General features: G+C 39.4%; 1 protein-coding gene across 1 annotated transcript in view; it reads right to left on the minus strand.

Annotated features, from left to right (window-relative positions):
* The window catches only part of serinc4 (serine incorporator 4), a 28,207-nt gene extending 10,719 nt beyond the window's left edge, over positions 1 to 17,488 (minus strand). The window contains exons 1-5 of the mRNA XM_067490803.1: positions 11,596 to 17,488; positions 6,355 to 6,522; positions 5,941 to 6,119; positions 2,533 to 2,612; positions 2,130 to 2,223 (exon numbers count right to left, since the gene is read on the minus strand). Of these exons, the coding sequence (XP_067346904.1) occupies positions 2,130 to 2,223; positions 2,533 to 2,612; positions 5,941 to 6,119; positions 6,355 to 6,522; positions 11,596 to 11,715 (641 nt within the window). The 5' untranslated portion in view covers positions 11,716 to 17,488. The remainder of the gene's footprint in view (positions 1 to 2,129; positions 2,224 to 2,532; positions 2,613 to 5,940; positions 6,120 to 6,354; positions 6,523 to 11,595) is intronic.
* Between the last annotated feature and the right edge of the window lie 103 nt (positions 17,489 to 17,591).

Raw genomic sequence — 17,591 nt, forward strand, 5'->3', positions numbered from 1 at the left:
GACAAGCAAATCAAGTTGTGGGCTCGACACGTTGCCCCGTCTCCTTAAAATTCAGCTCCTACACCAAAGTTTAATCAGGCTTCAAGTTCAGCTGCAAAGAAACATCTTTTTGGGGGGGCCGGGGTCGCTAAGAGATACAGGCCTTGCAGGATCTTTGTGGCCAGACATTTCCAATCCAACCTGCAGGGACTTTGACCTCATACGCACCAAATTCTGTGTAGATGCGTAGTTAGTTGTAGGAGATAATGGGCCACATGTTTTTCGGTCAAATTGGGTCATGCAGAAGCTAACTCTTGCTTTTAAGAGTATTTCTCTGACCTACAAACACAGTCTGATTGTGGGAGGAGTTGGATGCAAAGGACCACAGACCACTGTGAAGGGAATAAGAGGATTTTTAGTTCAGTGCCTTTGCCTTGGAAAAGCTCCTGAATGAATAAATCCTCTTAGCTGCTGGAGCTACAACTCTGCCATGTCACAGCAGAGTTCAGAGGTGGCTGAGAGAGACTCACGGCACAAGAACAACAGCTGGACACGGTGAAGAACATGTGGGACGAGCTAGCTGAATGAATGAGGACATGACCGGCGAGGGAGAGAGGAAAAAATCTTCAGAGGAAGAAGCGAAACCAAATGAGTGAATATACTTTTAAAAGCCAACAAACTAATAAAAGACAAAAGAGACAAAGGAAACAGGACAAACAAAACTCCCACATGCAAATGCAAACAGGGAATTTTATACAAAAAAGACAAACATTGGACAAGTTCCACTTGATTTGATGAACACAGACTGTTACAACATCATATTAGCTTTAGATACACATTTGAATAGATGTTTGCATCGTCTCCAATCACCTCCATGACAAAGGCTTTAGGTAAAACACAAAAAACCTCCCTAAGTGATGGTTTCAACACCTGACTTTCATTTTAAGACAGAACTTTTTCTTTAAGCGAATTTAATTAATGAAGCATTAGACTAAGACAAATACCCTGGAGGAAAGAAATCACCACTGAAAAAGAGATGAAGCTGTCATCGCCAGTGTAAAAGATGTGAACCCAGCTGGAGTTTAAGACGTCAAATAACATTAATATTATCTCTGTCCAAACTAAAGCCAAACATGTGCATCATTTGCACTGGACAGTGACATAATGGACGTACACTGGATGTGTACTGCATGAAATACACTGTTCCTTATTGGATCCAGCTGCCGCTTGTGACCCTTCATCAGGATTATGTAAAAGAATGACTTCATCTGTTTTGATCTGTATGTTTCATATCTGTTAGAATTGTGTCATGTAACACAAGATACACTTCAATGTTCGCATGCGGACGTTTGTGGCAGGCTCCACGTTGCAACAGTCTGATGGGTGTTTGCAACCATAACATTTGTCATTTGTGTTAATTCGGTTTGGAGAATGTAAACAAATGTATTCTCACAAAAACTCCACATAAACTACATCTGCCCTCCGGACCTCGTGCAATGTTGAGTGTTTTGCCAATTTTCACAGTAAACAGAAGTGTAGATTTCATTTTCATGCATTTCAATAAAACAGAAGGGTAAATTAGACAACAGAATTTCTCCTAAGGAGGGTTTTAAGAGACGTGATTATGGACATGATTATTATGTCTTTTTATTATCAATCCCCTCCTGCTCATTTTGACAATAAATTGATTGCCAGTCAGAAATTTGCAGAAGTGCAGAACAAAGATTCAGTTTATGATCACATATGACAAAAAAGGCCCAGAAATCTTGATTTGCACCTTTTGTATTTACACCTTTTTGCAAAGGTCAAAATAAATAAGTGGTATTAGCACAAAACCTGAGGAGCAGTAGGCAACTCAAGTTTGCATTAGTCGTCTTCACTCTAAATACAGAACGAGTCATTTCCTCTATTGTTGTTGTTTGATTAACTTAAATAGGAAATGGTGCATTTTATGCCATTTATTGAATAATGAATAGAACCTTAGCTTCTATGTATATGCACGAGTAGGTTTAGATTAGCTTTCACTGCAACTCTGAAAACATCCCCAAACTAAGTCTGGGCTACGTAAGTCACCTGTAGGATGTTTCCCACAGCAGCTTATCGTATACAATAAATCACTATTTACACGGTGATAAAATGTTTTCTCTCACCAGTTCTTGTTCCAGGTGTGTGCGAAAGCTGTTATGAGGATGAGCTGGATGAGGATGAAGGCAAATCCTCCTACCACACCAACATAATGCCAAGCTAAGAGAGGAGAGGAAGGAAAGGAAGAGCCATCATTTATTGATTTATTTCAGGGAAGTGCTAGAACAAGAACCAGACAGAGCAAACCAAAAGCCATAAATCAGCTCTGATATCACTTGTCAGGTTCATTGTTCCCAAACAAAGTGAAATTAAGTTTTAGTGATTTATGACCCGGTGATTCTGAAGGGAGCCTTGACCTGAAGAGTGTCTCCAGGAGCAGGTCTCTGCTGCCCCCCAGCAGGATTCACAGAGAGGTGCACAAACCCGATCATTCAGACTAATGCTAAGAGCCTGGACTCAGCTTCTCACCGTGCAGGAAGGACTCTGTTGGGATGAAGAAGGCAGCGGTGCACATCCCCAGCAGTGTGATTAACTTCAAGAACCAGAAGCTGGAGACAAAACAGAAAAGCAGCCACCAGTTACTTTCCCAGAAAATACTCTCTTCTTGAAATTTGCAGTTACTTAAAAAAAACCATTTGTTACTTTTTATTTTGTCTTTTTGTTTCAAATTTTCTGCCGGTTGTTCTTGTCTCGTTTAATTTATTTAAACCTGTTCCCTGGTTGACAATTTGTGAAGTGGTTCTCAGTGTTTTACATGTTTTGCTTTACAAAGCTGAAGTATTAAGTACATGCTTAAATAAGAAGAAAAATATTTACCGGTATTCAATTTTAGCACTTAGTGTAAACTAAGGGTCTCTGCTAAATTTAGAGACTTGGTGTGGAACACAGATAGTAGTTGGTAAAGGGGGAACTGATGTCAATCACTTTATGTACTGACAGCTGCTTAATCCATAACAATACATCACTATTTAATAGCTCAGAAATGTTATAAAGAATCTAAACCTGCAGAAAGTAACTAAAACTGTTAGATAAATGCTTTAAAATACAAAATCTTCTTCTTAATTGGTTAAGTAAAAGTAACTGAGTCAGAGGAGGATTTTACCATTAGGCACTTGACAACGAAGAGGGACCTGAAAACTAGAAAGATATTTTGATGTTTTTACAAATTATTTTCTATTCTTATGCGTTCATAGTTTACTCTAAATGTCTTCAAAGCACCTCATTTCATTTATGCACCAAAATGGTTCTAATGTAAAAGTCATATTAACATAACTCGAACTGAAAGAGCAAAGATTCTGACCAACGAACAAACTGGACTGAACTAACTATGAAGCATGATTATTGAAAATGATCAGCTTTGAATCTGATTCTGTGGAGGTTCTGCAAAAACCCACCTGGTTTAAGGTGAGTCAGCTCAGTCAAACTGATCCCAAATTAATCAGTATCAGCTTGTGTATAATGGCACGAAGGTCTCAGGTGTCGGATACCTGGTGTTCACATGTTGTTATGCGGATTTGATGTTTCCCCATGAAAATTTAGCTCGTTTTACTTGGAAACAGCAGGAAGTAGATTTTTGCTGCGGAGCGCTTCTTTTCTTTCGTGTGATTGCTTTATCGTTTGTAACTGCACATTGCACCTTTTGGTATTTTCACAGTAAAAAATAGTTTACCAAGAAAATCACCTTTATTAAATATTGTGGATCACTAGGCAACTGCAGCTCCTGGCAATATTTAAATCGACTAATCTAAGTCAATGTATTGCTTCTAGCCTGCTGTTACAGAATAGTTAGTTTCCTCTAGAGAAGCTGTATTACATTCAAAACAAATGCAAAATATCTGGAAAAAATCTGCAAGTTTTAATAATGAAGAGGAAAAAAAAACCCACAAAAAGATTCTCTCATTAATACCAGGAACAATCTCAGCTGGAGAAGTGGGGACCGGCGAGCATCGGGGTGCAGGGTGAGGACCATAGCCCCAGATCTCTCAATCCCACCCTGCTGTAAATGTGCTTAGTTGCTCTGCTCTATAAATTTGCAGGCATTGTCACTGCTCCACGACATGTGAAAATCTATCAGCCGGTTTATGAAACTTGGTGGAATTGAATTTAAGTCTTTATTTGTTCAAATAAAGACCCTACAGACCACTGAGAGCTGTAACCTCTGCCCAAGACCCTGAAATCTTTCACCATGGCACTGATAAGACTCTGGTGAGTAGATTTATCGCAGCCTGTCAAATCTGTCTAATCCGAGCTACGTCACGGCTCTAATCAACTGCACTGCAGTGGAAAGTGTGACAACAAAGAGCTTTAAATAGAGCAGCAGGTCAGTTCAAGTGAACCAAGGGACAAGACGCTTTCTCCGTACAGACGGCACAGAAATATTTATAGGTTTGTGTGTCTCAGACGTGTGAGAACACTCTTCATATATGTGATAGTTTTATCACAAACAGACAGTTTGCAGGTTTCGGTTTATTTTCCTTTCCAAAAAATTTGATAGATTTAGGAATTTCAACCATATTTAGTCATTTGTGTTTCATTAATGTCCTGAAGTCGATATGTTTTTTTTAAATGGGTTTTTCCTTAAAAGCCTGAAATTAGGTCTGGAGTTACCACAAGGTCAAGAGATTTTCCCTTTTTATACTTTTTTAAAATCAGTTAATACTCCAGTCGCACTATGTTTGAGCTTCTATTCTTCTATAAATTAAATTGGGTGGTTGCTAACAAGTGGCTAAATGAGACCACAGAAGTTGTCGGGAACATTAAACATCATCAGACTCATCTACTCACTAATCTGTCGTTGCAGCCTCGTTCAGTTTACACCTCACCATCACTACCTTCATCAGGCTTCTGTAGAAGAGGTAATTGGCCAAATCCAATGACCAATTGGAAGTTCAGCTGTGGTGTAGTTTGTTCAAAGCCCAACAACAGCTTTTTACTTCTGCGGACTGTGTTTAACCTTCACAAATCATAAACATCTGTGAAGAATTTTCCACAATAATTTAAATGCTAATAGAACAATCCCATTGGCTTTTTGCTGAAGGAACCGGGAAGATGCTAACTTTCAGGTCACACTTATGTCAGTCTATTGAGAAATTGGGCCACGGTAAAGGATGTGGTCTTTTTGATTATGTGTCAAATAATGAGACATTAACAAACACCTTAACACATCATGTATAATATTATACTTTTCATAGTGATGCTGTCATATGCGTTACCTCATCCGTTTAGTAATATGATTAATACTTACTTCATGCAGTTACTAATTACAATATTCCGAAACAATAATGTCTTTGTGCAGCAGAAAGTGATCAGTAAAGGTGAAGAATGTGATATCAACGGTTTTTCTGACTAAGTCTAATCAGCTGAAGCATGAAGAGTTGAGTTTGTAGCTGCCAGCGGCTCAGGTGCAGGTTTATCTTCAGGCTCTGTTAGTAGGACACGTGAATGTTTGGGTGGACTGTGTAAGAGCATGTAGAGATGTTTAGCTGATGTTCTACGAGTGATCTGGTCTCTAGGGTTTAATCGTTTTACTTTATATTTAGTGTTGTTGTGGTTTTTGACTCTTTGGGCCATTTTGTCTTGACTTTGAAACAATATAAACGCTCACTTTATACAGAGGCTCTGGCCAAGGGGGTCGCTGACCTCTCCAGCCACTGAGCCGGTGCCCGGAAGTCCTTTGCAAAAACCCGTCGACGTTTGTGTCATTTAATTTCTGTAGCTCGAGCTACACTCGATCTATTTTCTCTAAACTTAAAACCATCATAAACCGCTTCATTTCCTGCAGATTAACAAGGCACCGAGCATTTTCTGCGTCATGCAATGCACTTTGATGATTTGAGCATGTTGAACAAAACACGTGTAGATGCCTGCAGCACTGACCCGTTGTGTATGAGCGCTCTGAAGTCCTGGCTGGATTTCACGTCTATGAGGAAGATCGCCATCATCAGGTAGAAACAGGAGGTTCCAAAGCAGACTCTGTAGACCGCAGAGTAGCCCACCAGCATCTCGCAGTGGCCCCCACCGTGGGCCTGATCACACACCATGTTGAAGAAAGGCACCTGAAACACAAACACACCGTTGTGTCCATCATGGAATATGGGAAAAAGGGTCCTGCCCAAATGGATTCGTCCCCTTAGAAACTTTAAAGATGACTCCGTTAGCACCACCTAGAAGCTCCCGAGGTTGAGGAGCCATTTGATTGTCCTCTCTTATTGATTTGATTTACAAAGTAAAATGCTCTTCATACCCCCGTGCAGGTGAAAGGAAAAGAGTTAATAATCAGTCCCGACTCACGTTTTCCCTGACGAGCTCGGACACAGTGCGGGACAGCATGAGGCAGGAGACAGCGCAGCTCAGGATGTGGAAGAGTGTGTACATGACCCGCGTGCTGGTGGAGGATTTGACCGGAGGACAGAAGGCACAGCAGAGCGAGCAGGGAGCCGGTCCACAGCAACAGCATATCTGAGGAGGAGGTGGAGGCAGCTCAGCATCCAAACATACAAGCAAACGGGAAGAAGTTCGGATTTGAAGTCACACAAATACGAGCCGCATGGTGCTGAGAGCAAACAAACTTTTAACTTCTAGCACCATCCGTTCATGTTGTATGCATCACTCTAACAAAAAGTATGTGAACCCCTTGTCTAGTGGTCACCAAAAAGCCAATTAGAGTCAGGGGTTCTATAATAACCCGATTTCTGGAACTGAAACATTTGGCTCCTCACAAGAAGATTTTAATCAAGATCCAAACAGCTTTATTAATCCCAGAGGGAAATTGCTTTGTCTTGTTACACTACAAAGAACCACATCAACTCGAGCAAAAAAACAATGTCAGTCTGCGATCGGAGGAAAAAGTACATGCTGAACCCTAATTTTCTCCCAGTGTGTCATGTGAGGACCGTGTGTGGCAACTGCTTTCATTGGTGTGTGTGTGTGTGTGTGTGTGTGTGTGTGTGTGTGAACGGGTGAATGAAAATCAACATTAAGAAGTAAAACAGACAAAGACAAATGCACAACATCAGTCAAAGTATCTACATTCTCGATGAATTTATGTTAAGAGTAGGGTAAAGTTTTTTTTTAAAATACCTACTGATGAAGAATTGTGGAAGAGAATTCCACAGTCTTGGTGCAAGATTTGCCATTTTGCCCTAAAAGTAACTTATTCCTAAACCTTCTCGTATCACCAACAAAACCATTTGTTGAAACAGCGGCTTTGAGGCTGCACCACTTTTGGCACCAGGCACCGACATGGTGAAGTTCTGAAGGTTACACTAGCTCCTCAGTAGCAGCCAGTTTCACTTTCTTTGCCCTAAAACAGTCGGAAACACTTTATTAAACCGTGCAGACGTAGTGGTTTGGTTAGGGGTATAAAGTAAAGACACCGGGGTTTTGTGTTCTTAAATGTGTTTGCTTCAGTTCGCTAACTCGTCACATGAATCACATCACTTGACTTGATTCACACTTGACTGGGACTCCAGCGTCCTGTGGGAAAGTCCTCTGCTTTGTTAACCCATTCTTTGTCCTCTGCCCACTAGACCCTGTTCAGTAATCCATCTATGACTGGACATGATTCTTTTTAATGTGTGGATGCATCAAGTGCACGAATTTGGAGATTTGGAGATTAGAGATTATTCAATATCTTCCCATTGAAGGGGAAGGAAAAAATAGAGCTTTAATCATGTACTGTAGCTCAAAAATAATTTGACCCTGTAACAAAGGATCTTTTTACGTAGATTGAAATATTTGGCAGCCGACTGCTCCTGCTGCTTCAGTACTTAACGAAGGGTCTTCTTTTTTCCCAGCCCCCAAACAGAAGAAATAATGTTTTGTTTTTTTTAAGGACTCAGTCTTAAAAAATTAAAATCTTATGTGAAATTATCACTTAATCATTATCTTTCTTGTGTTTTTTGCCAATAATTTCCTCATCACTTCAGATGTATGTTCCTTTTTGTTTTGGATTTGTTTTGATTTTAATGTACCTGTTTTATTTGCGGAGCGTAATTCTCTGCATTTAAACTGTGTGTGTGTGTGTGTGTGTGTGTTATTTGGAAGTTATTTGAAGGTTTCTATCATGCTCCAAATCACCATGTGTCACCAGTTAACCTACTTTCCAAACTAAAGGTCGAGAACGTTTAAAGGATAATTACACACGATCCCATTGGATGCAGGACGCTGCCTGGTACGCAGGGATTTGTGTTTCACTTAAAACAAATCACTGATTGTCAGGATGTATGATTCAATTTAAAGATGCCCATTTAATCCTGAATCTGAATCTTATTTTTTTTTTCTGAATCATTTTTATTGTACTAATCTTCTATTTTTAAGCCTTGTAGGTGCTAAATAATATTTCCTATTTTAAATAAAAAGCTGTGCTGAACGTTGGTGCTGCATTGCTTCAATTTCTTGCAATGGCAGCAAACCCAGAGTCTTTCCGGACGATTTTACAGACCGTAAAACATCACAGATGATCACTCCAACCCTGCACATGTCTGTGCTCTGGCCTAGTTTTAGCTGTATAGCAGAGGATTAATGGTGGTTGCGGTGAGTGAGGGAACTCAAAGCTGGTATGAAAAATGGAGTCTAAATAATCCGGTGGCTCGTACAGGAAATGCAGGACAGACAGTGCTGTGTTAGACCTGATGTGAAGTGTTAAAGAATAATTAAATAATGATTAATTATGTTGCATAAACACAGACTACAGTTGTTTGTGTGGATGATTATAAGATCTCCTGCATCTTTATTCAGGAAGCTAATCTGAGAGCTAATCCTGCATGAATCACATTCTAAATGCAGCACTGATCCAAATAAATGTTTGTCCTGTGCAGTACATCAACTTCATACGTATTAAATTCATTTTCTTTTCTTAGTAGGAAAATATTTGATATTTATTGACAATAATATTTATGAGACTTTTGGAAAAAATAAATCATGCTTTACATCTTTATAGAATAAATAAAATTAATTTTGTAGGAAAACACCTCACTTCTTCTTTTTAGCTTAATTACCTGCATTTATTCTATTCTGTCTGACTTTGTTTTGCTTTTTTCAAATCTGCACCATAAAAATCCTTTATTCACCAATGTGCATGGAAATATCCTAATTTCTCTCATGTAAAAGTAAAATGTGGACCAACGTTAATGTGACCGCTGGAGTGACTTCAATCTTAAACAAAGCAGGTAAAGTTTGTTTGACACTTTTACAGGCAACAGTGAGGAAAACTTTAGCTGACATCCTGACGAATTTCATCAGATGATAAAACACTTTGCTGCCTGGAAAAATGCTTTCCTGCAGTGACAATGTGCAACTTTTGCAGAGCTGCAGCCAGTGACAGCGGGATGATGATGATTTCCCCGAATTCTTTCGTTTACAGATCTCATCATCAATAAGTGACCTGAAGAGTCTGGATAATGGAACCAAATGTCTCCTGGTGAGCTACGCTCTGCTCATTTCTTGCTTTTCTTTTGTGATAAATCCACTGAAATATTAGAGATACTTTAACAAATTTATAGTTCCAAGTTGCATAGTCGTATTTTAATGGAGAGATGAACAACAACAAATCCCATGAAAACACAGCAGAGTAATCTGTGCACTCTGAAACCCGCTCGGCTTGGTTTCTCCATTTCAAATTGCTGCTTGTGTCGCCCCAAATCCACAGCAAACGGGTGGAGCAGCAAAAGGAAAACGATAAACAGAATTTGCATGTTTTGTACCGTTTGGCAACACGTCGTCCAAATGCAAGATACAGAGTATGAATGAAATGTTTTGTTGAGCTTCACATTTAATTTCTTGGACTTTGGGTAAAATCAGGTTGGAAGAAAAGAGTCGGACTGTTACTGTTACTGGAATTTGTCATGGTGGCGGCCGACGGCTCTTTGGGACTGTTTCATAAAATCTAAATTTACGCTTTCATTTTGCATAACTCAAAAGCAACTTCATGCTAAACAAGGACTGCAACTACCACATTTGTGAGGTTATCATCAGTTGTTTCTCAGTTGATGAGAACCAGCATCCTATCGGTCGCCTCAGGAGCCACGTGCACCTTCCCCTGCTGCTATGAGGGTGGAATGGTGTATTCACAGTAGCTGAGCTCTGGACAGTAATCACTTTATTACTCTTTCAAACATTTTTGCTGAGACTTAAAAGTCACTGACTAGGATCTAGGATCCTTTACACTGGATAAGAGCCACAGTTGTGCAGGTTCAACGCCAATTGTGCCAGTTGAGTGCAGTAAAATCTGCATGTCAGACTATAAAATATCAATTTGAGGAATGTTTAAATACATGGCGACACTAAAAACCAAACACCAGTCTTGTCACTCTTCAACAGTGGGAGATAAAAATGACTTTTTGTTTGTGTGTGTTTTAACTTCCCTAACTTTCTTAATAATTCGGACCAGGCAATGTATTCAGACTGATGCTCCTTCTCGTATGACAAAATCAATTGCCCTATGAGAACCTGGTCCTAAATTCCTGTCCCTGCCTGAATGTTGCGGCAGGATGTCTTGGTACCGATCGCAGATCTTTTTCATGTGGACATTATTGTGGACAGCTGCAATTCAAAGCCCTACTACTTAGAGGATCGGTGTCTTACTCAAGGACATGTCAACATGTGGCCAGTGGCAACTGGGGATCAAACGACTGACTCGGTCGCTTCCCATGCACCTTCCTGTCCTGACAGTTAACTCACGTCACAGTCAGTCTACCGTGTGTAAAGAAGTAAAGAAAGCACCTGACGAGTCCTCCTGTCATGTCACATCCATTGTGAAACACTTGAAGCAGCAGACTGAAGCCAACTCTACTATTCCCAGATCTACATCCACCGTCTGCATCGCTCATTCACAATACTGCAACCTTCAATTTGAAGGCAGCAAGTCCACAACAAAACCTTTTCAGGAACCCACAGAGGAAGCGGTGGTGGTAGACAAAACAAAACCGCACGAACCCATGACTGCAACAGGTGACCAACCTCCAAAACTAATAACAAGAAGCTGTTTATGAGCTTCACATAGTCTGGATTCAACAGTGCGGTTTGTTCCTTATTTAAAATAAGACATCTTTGTCCTAATAAGTACAGTGGAACGTCGTGTATAAATTTAAGCTCCTCATAAGTGTAGGTCCATTTTATTTGATACTGGTCCACTACATTTGTCATTTGAGTTGATTTTAAACCACTAGCTACTTTCTGATTTGGGCTTTACATGCAAGCGGTGCCTTAATGTAGAGTGTTTTCAAGATTCCAATTAAAAAACACAACATTGAGGCAGTAGATATAATAATCTGAGCCAATCAGATTATAACCTCTAATACTTCACTGCTTCTGCTTGTCACTTTCGCAGGACGTGAACTTATAATGCAGTATTTTACTTAAATTAAATGTCTGAATACTTCTTCCACCACTAATAAGAACACTGTCACTATATCACATGACATTTTGGAGATGTCCTTTTGTCTTCCAGTAACTTGATATTGATTAAACCCTCACAAATTTAAAGTCCAGCTGCGTTCACTGCCTCCTGCGTTGCTGCTCCTTAGCTCTCACCTGATAGGCCACCATGTTGAGGAAGTAGTTGTAGATGCCGCTGCGGTTCATCCCCTGAGAGACCGACATTGTGCCTCTAACCTGCTTCTCTTCAGCCACCACGGCTCCACATTTGGCCATGAACGTCCGGCACAAACAACTTTTCTCAGAGGGCCTGCGAAGATGTCATCCTCACATCCCCAAACAGGCCCGAGCACAACTTCTAAAACGGGCCTGTGTGAAAGTGAAAAGTAAAAGCCCGAAAGTGCAGCAGGTTTTCCCTACAAGCCGCTCACTGCTGGATTAGCAGGTGATGTGGTCCTGCTGAGGCTCCCTGCAGCCCAGAGCCTCAGCACGAGCGCCGGTTCAGCTGCTCCCGCTCCAGACTTACAGGGGGAATAAGTTGTTTTTTGCCCATATCCTTCGTGCTTTGGCTCCGTGGCTGAGCTGGCTGCTGCCAAAAAAGAGGGAGAGTTGCTTGCAAATGCCCGCTGCCCTCCCCCATCCTCCCCTTGTCCTCCCTGGTCAGATTAGGAGGGAGTCTGTGAGGGGAGGAGCGGATGAGGAGGAGGTCGACAGGGACCATGTGCCAGTCCCATCTGTTCTTCCCAACCCCCCCCAACAATAGAACAGGATTGGGTGAGAGTCATGTTTAATCCAGATTTACAAAATTAAACAATTACCCCGTGTGATTTCTGGAGGCGTCTAAGGCTCCGCTAGTGACCCACCAGACCTCGTCCGAGTCTGTGTCACAGAAAGAGGCCACGTCCATGTTCCTGACGAGTTACTGCGACTTCCTTACGAGCCAGAAACACTGACATGAGACGGACAGATGGAATCAGCAAAGGCCCAGTGCATTTTCTCACAGCTTTACTATAAACTATAATAAACAGGCCAGTAAAAAGGCAACAGACACAAGATTAAGAAAAAATTCAGTCCAGCAATTTTTGGGACAATGTTTTCTCAACTTTTGATTAAGTTACAATATTTTTTTTTTACTACTGACACAAAACATTATGAGCTGTAATAACCGCACTTTTCTCAAAAAGCACTTTGCAGTTTGATAAAATAATTTATACTTTTATAGGTTTCCTGCTGTTTCCTACTCTTTTAGTTGGTTCATCTGTGGCTCCTACATGTGGTTTTCATTCTTAAGACTCACTCACGGCGCAGTACAACATACACTGTGCAGCTATGTGGACTCTGCGTTTCCTGGTTTGTGTTTTGCTTTTTGGGTTTTATTCAATAATCATCTTGTAAAGATCAGACATCAAATGAGCTTGACATTAACACGTCGAGCGGTTTCAGCTCGGTTCTAGCGTAGAATTCATCTGCAAAGACACTGAATCACTCCGCTAATATTTATGATTTGTCTGTCAATCAGTCGACTCTTTCTGTGTGTGTGTGTTGGCTGTTACAAAGCGCTGAGTGCATGAGATTAGATTTGGGTTAGTGTGTAGGGAGGAGCATCGGGATAATCCTGTCGCTGTGCAGCCCTTCCCTCAGTCAAGATGACCTTGACAACCCCAGACAGAACATTAGCTGCAGCCGGAGCCTATTTCTCAGTGTTGTATACAGATTACTCACTTCAACATCCACAACAATCGACCCGCTGCAGCAACGTTACCCAGTCAGAGCCACATTTTCTAATCACTTTTTTTTTTCTGTAAATGCCAAAAACAACCATCCAACAATCTGGATTAGTTTGCAACACTAACTTTCCATTCTAACTATTGTCACGCAAAACCATTAAATTTATACTTATACTTTTGTCAAATTATTCAGAACCTTACTTTATAATTTCAGTTTTCAATCGACACTACATTACCCATAAATCTGCTGAGCTAACAATTTGTTCATAAAGAAAAGCTTTGTTTGGTTGTTAACAAATTAATTGGTAAAAATGGTCTTTTCCATTTTCCTATTGTAATTAAAACCTTCTTTTCATTAAAATGGAGATAACGTAATATATCTACAATATTGGGCCTGTTGGTGAATTCAAAGGAAAAGAGCGACAACAATATAGTAAAAGTACATTTTGTAACATGTATATCATGTAGACTGACTGTGAAAGTTGCTCAGTGTTGAAAGTAACAAGTATCACGTTGTTTTACTTCAGTAGAAGTAACAGTACAAAAGTATAGATGTACATGTATTTAGAATTTTTTCAGGTGGAAGTTCTGTGTTCAGAATTTAAGTAAAAGTAAAGAATCTTTATTAATATCATTATTGATCTATTATTGTGTAGAAGCTTTATAATGAGGTGTTCACAGACATGTGGGAAAAAACAGCCTCTGCCAAACTCTTGACCTGTAATTAATTCTTCATGAGAGTCTCAGTCTGTCCACACTGACTTTCTAGGAAGCGAGTAACGAATAAGAGGTTAACTAGGAGGGAACGCCAGAGGTTAGCGTGGTTCAGACTCAGTTAAGAGGCTTGGACTTAAAATCAATGAAGACTCTCTCAGAACGTTCGAGTAAATCAAAAGTTGTAGGGTTGTTAGTGTGAGCTTGTTGGCGGCAGTGGAACCTTCCACAACTTAAACTCACAGTCACATATTTATTTGGATATTTAGTTCACTAACTTTCACCACATCTGTGCTGTTTAAATTTATATAACCTGGTTCATTTTTAGTCGTCATATGAAGCTGGTATAACATTAGGTCACACGTGAAGCAGAATCAAATGAAACATAAACTGTAATATGCTTTAAACCTATTGTGTAATTTTTGAGTTTTGCATTATTTTAGAATGTTGGCACGACTGTAGAGAAACATCACCCAATCCTCTTTGAGTATTTGTGAAGATGTACACGTGGCAAAGCTATATCATTCATTTTTCAGCTAGAATCTGGAGAAAATAGTAAAGAAAATCATGAGAGTGCAGCTTTGATTCAATCACACAATGATTCAATAATATACTAACAGTTAATTATAGGAACGAACGTGTTTCACATTTACATTTAAATTTCCCTTTATTGCCTGGAAACAAATGTATTTATGTGTATTAAGCATATTATTAACTGTCAATAAGTTACCAAAAACGGAGCAAAACGTTTTTACGCTGTGGTTACGTTGTGCGTCTGTTGGATGGATCTTTCTACGTGTGGATCATTTTCACCTGCCTGTATTTTACATCGAAAACCGGTTTGTTTGAAAAAGCATTTCTGGCCAAAACCCATTACCTCATAGTTTTCTTCATACAGCCTCTGAAATGAATAGTGAATGGATCATTTTCTTGTCTTTTTTTTTTTTTTTTTTGTAAACAAGGCTTGAATTTTGGCCAGCTGTCATTGCGCAATCCTATTGAAACCATAGATTGAGCGTTTTCACTCAAGCGGCGATTTGCATCCGCTAATTTGTTTTTGTTTGTTCTCTTTGGCACTTCCTCCTCTCCCACAAGGCAGCAGCTATTATGTGAGGGTGAAGGGTGCCCCCAGGAATGCCGGGCCATGGCTGCCTGAACCGCTCAGAGCAGCACGTGTTCATCACAGACTTACTAATAATCCACAGTGAGATTAGGCATTTTTGTGTTACCCGATAAAAGGGTTTTTTTTCTTTTCACAGACTCACTATGACAAGTTTCCCCACAGCTAATTCGTTGTATCTGGATCAGTAAATGACACGTTGTTGGACAAAATCCACCAAATACTTTAAAATGCATCATGTACAGTGGAACATGAAGTATTTGAAAAGTACTGAGATGAGTGCGCAGCCATGCATGTGAGCAGGTACAATAAATATTCCTGCATTACAAACTCTCACTTAAGTATTAAGTATTCCTGAAGTACTAAAAGTAAACTCATTGTGCAGAATGTGAGGTTTTATGTTCATTTTAAAGCATTAGATTCTTATTATTGCTGCATTATCATGACCAACCATGTAATGTTGCAGCTGGTACAAAGTTTTAACAACAGTATAGTGTTTTAATTGTGTTTTTATTTTGCATACTGCTGAGTACCGTTTGAATTTCTTTCTTATTATCATTTGGATGAAAGTAACTAAACTTACCAAATAGATGTCATGAAAATAATTTGCCTCAGAAATGTGAAGTTGAAGTATGAAGTAACAGAGAAAGAGAGGAGAGAAATTTAAACACTAGTAATTAGAAGCTTTGCAGCAGGTTAATGGAGTTGTGACAAGACTATGGATCATTTGTCATCAAAGAAAAAAAAAACTATTACAAATATTATTTATAGCTTTCTGGATTCACAAATGGTGATTTTTTTCACTAGTTTGGATGCATGTGCTGATTTAGAATTTGTACAGGACCATAACCAGAGCCTTTGCATAAAGTCACCAGTGTCTTGCATTGTCGATCGACTCCAAGACAAACGCAGGAAGAGAATGATTACTCACAAAATAACAAACTCACAGACAAACCCCAAGTACAAAGACTTCATTACCAAGAAAATTGGACAGAAATACCACATGGAGACATAAAATGACCACAAACATAACAACCAGAAAGATGAAACTAGAAAACACTGCACAATGACAAGGAGATGCAAAGCAACCCCACAGAGATGCCAAACTACTAAAGTGAGACCTAAAACCGGTGCTCAGGGGCCACTGTCTTATAATTGCCTATATCTGTCATGTTTTGTTGCATCCTTTCACCTGAGCTCGAAGCCAGTTTCCTGACATCATGTCCTCGAGGCCTGAGATGACAGCAGCTCCAAACAGTCCGTCTGACGGCTGTCAGTCATAGAGCAGGATGAAGGGGTTGGTGTGATGACAGCAATGTCTCTCCGGCCCTGGGGCCATTCCTCCAGCTGCTGCTGACCACACGCATGTCAGGGTAAGATGAAACACCAGAAACTACCGATGCAGGTTCTCAGTACTGCTCAGGATCGAAGGCACCAGCAGGTTTCTTGTTTCTTTTAATCTGATTACAGAGGGTGGATTGAAAAAGCTCAATCACACGAAAGGGGCTGGAGTCACAGTAAAACCATTGAGGATAGTTGACGAGCTATTTGTACAAGTAAACCTCTTATAACAGACAGGAATAGAACGGGAGCACGGAGTGATTTAGTAATCTGTACACATAGTTATTGTCTAATTCATAGTTTCCCTAAAAAAATAACAAGATATTAATTTAATGAGACGAATCAGCAGTGGGGGAGGAAGTGTCCATGTTCCATCATTAGGAAAATGTTTACAAAAGTAAAAGTGCTCTTTGTGGAATCTTTGCCCCTGGTGACTAATATTACACTAATATATACTAATATTATAATAGATATTTGATTATTATGGTGCATGTTTTATTGTGTAATCTGCATTTAATCATAGTTGGTTGAATTTGTTTACACTGTTGTATACATCTGCATGAAAATGGTAATTTTTTTTGATTGATTTGTGTGTTATTTTCTGGATTAGTCATTTAATTATTCAATTTGTTAAAACAAATATAATTAAAAAAAATCAAGAAATAGTAAGTCCACAATAACATCAACCATAAATTATTGTTTAGGAGCCCGATTTTGCTAATTGTTTAATAATTGTTCTATAGCTGACTGTATGTCAATTCTAAAATCTGATTGACTGATTGTCCAGAAGCTAAAATGTTTTGCTCAAACTGAACCCACCCAATCTCAAAATTGTACAGAAATGTATTAAAAGTAGAATTCTTGTCTGCCAGTGAAAAAAGTATACCTAATTTTATTACTTTTTGGATATTGATATTAATTGATTGATATCTATTTGTTCAGAATTTTTATTGAATTATATTTACATAACTAGTAACGTGACTCAAGAACTGTAGTTACTTTCCACCAGTGAACCTACTGTTATAACTTACAGCAGTCACAACTCTAAAACCAACTGATGGTTTAAATATTTTAAGTACATGTACCTTTAAAATTGTAGTTAAGTAAATATATTTTGTTGCTTTCCACTATTGCATATGCTAAATGTGATAAAAGAAATAATATGCATACAGTATATATATGTCTAGGATTGGGATCTAAGTATCCACAGTCCCCTTTACTTTATCGTACACATCCGGTCCGTCTTCGTT

The sequence above is a fragment of the Channa argus genome, chromosome 2, assembly GCF_033026475.1.
Source record: "Channa argus isolate prfri chromosome 2, Channa argus male v1.0, whole genome shotgun sequence".
NCBI lineage: Eukaryota > Metazoa > Chordata > Actinopteri > Anabantiformes > Channidae > Channa > Channa argus.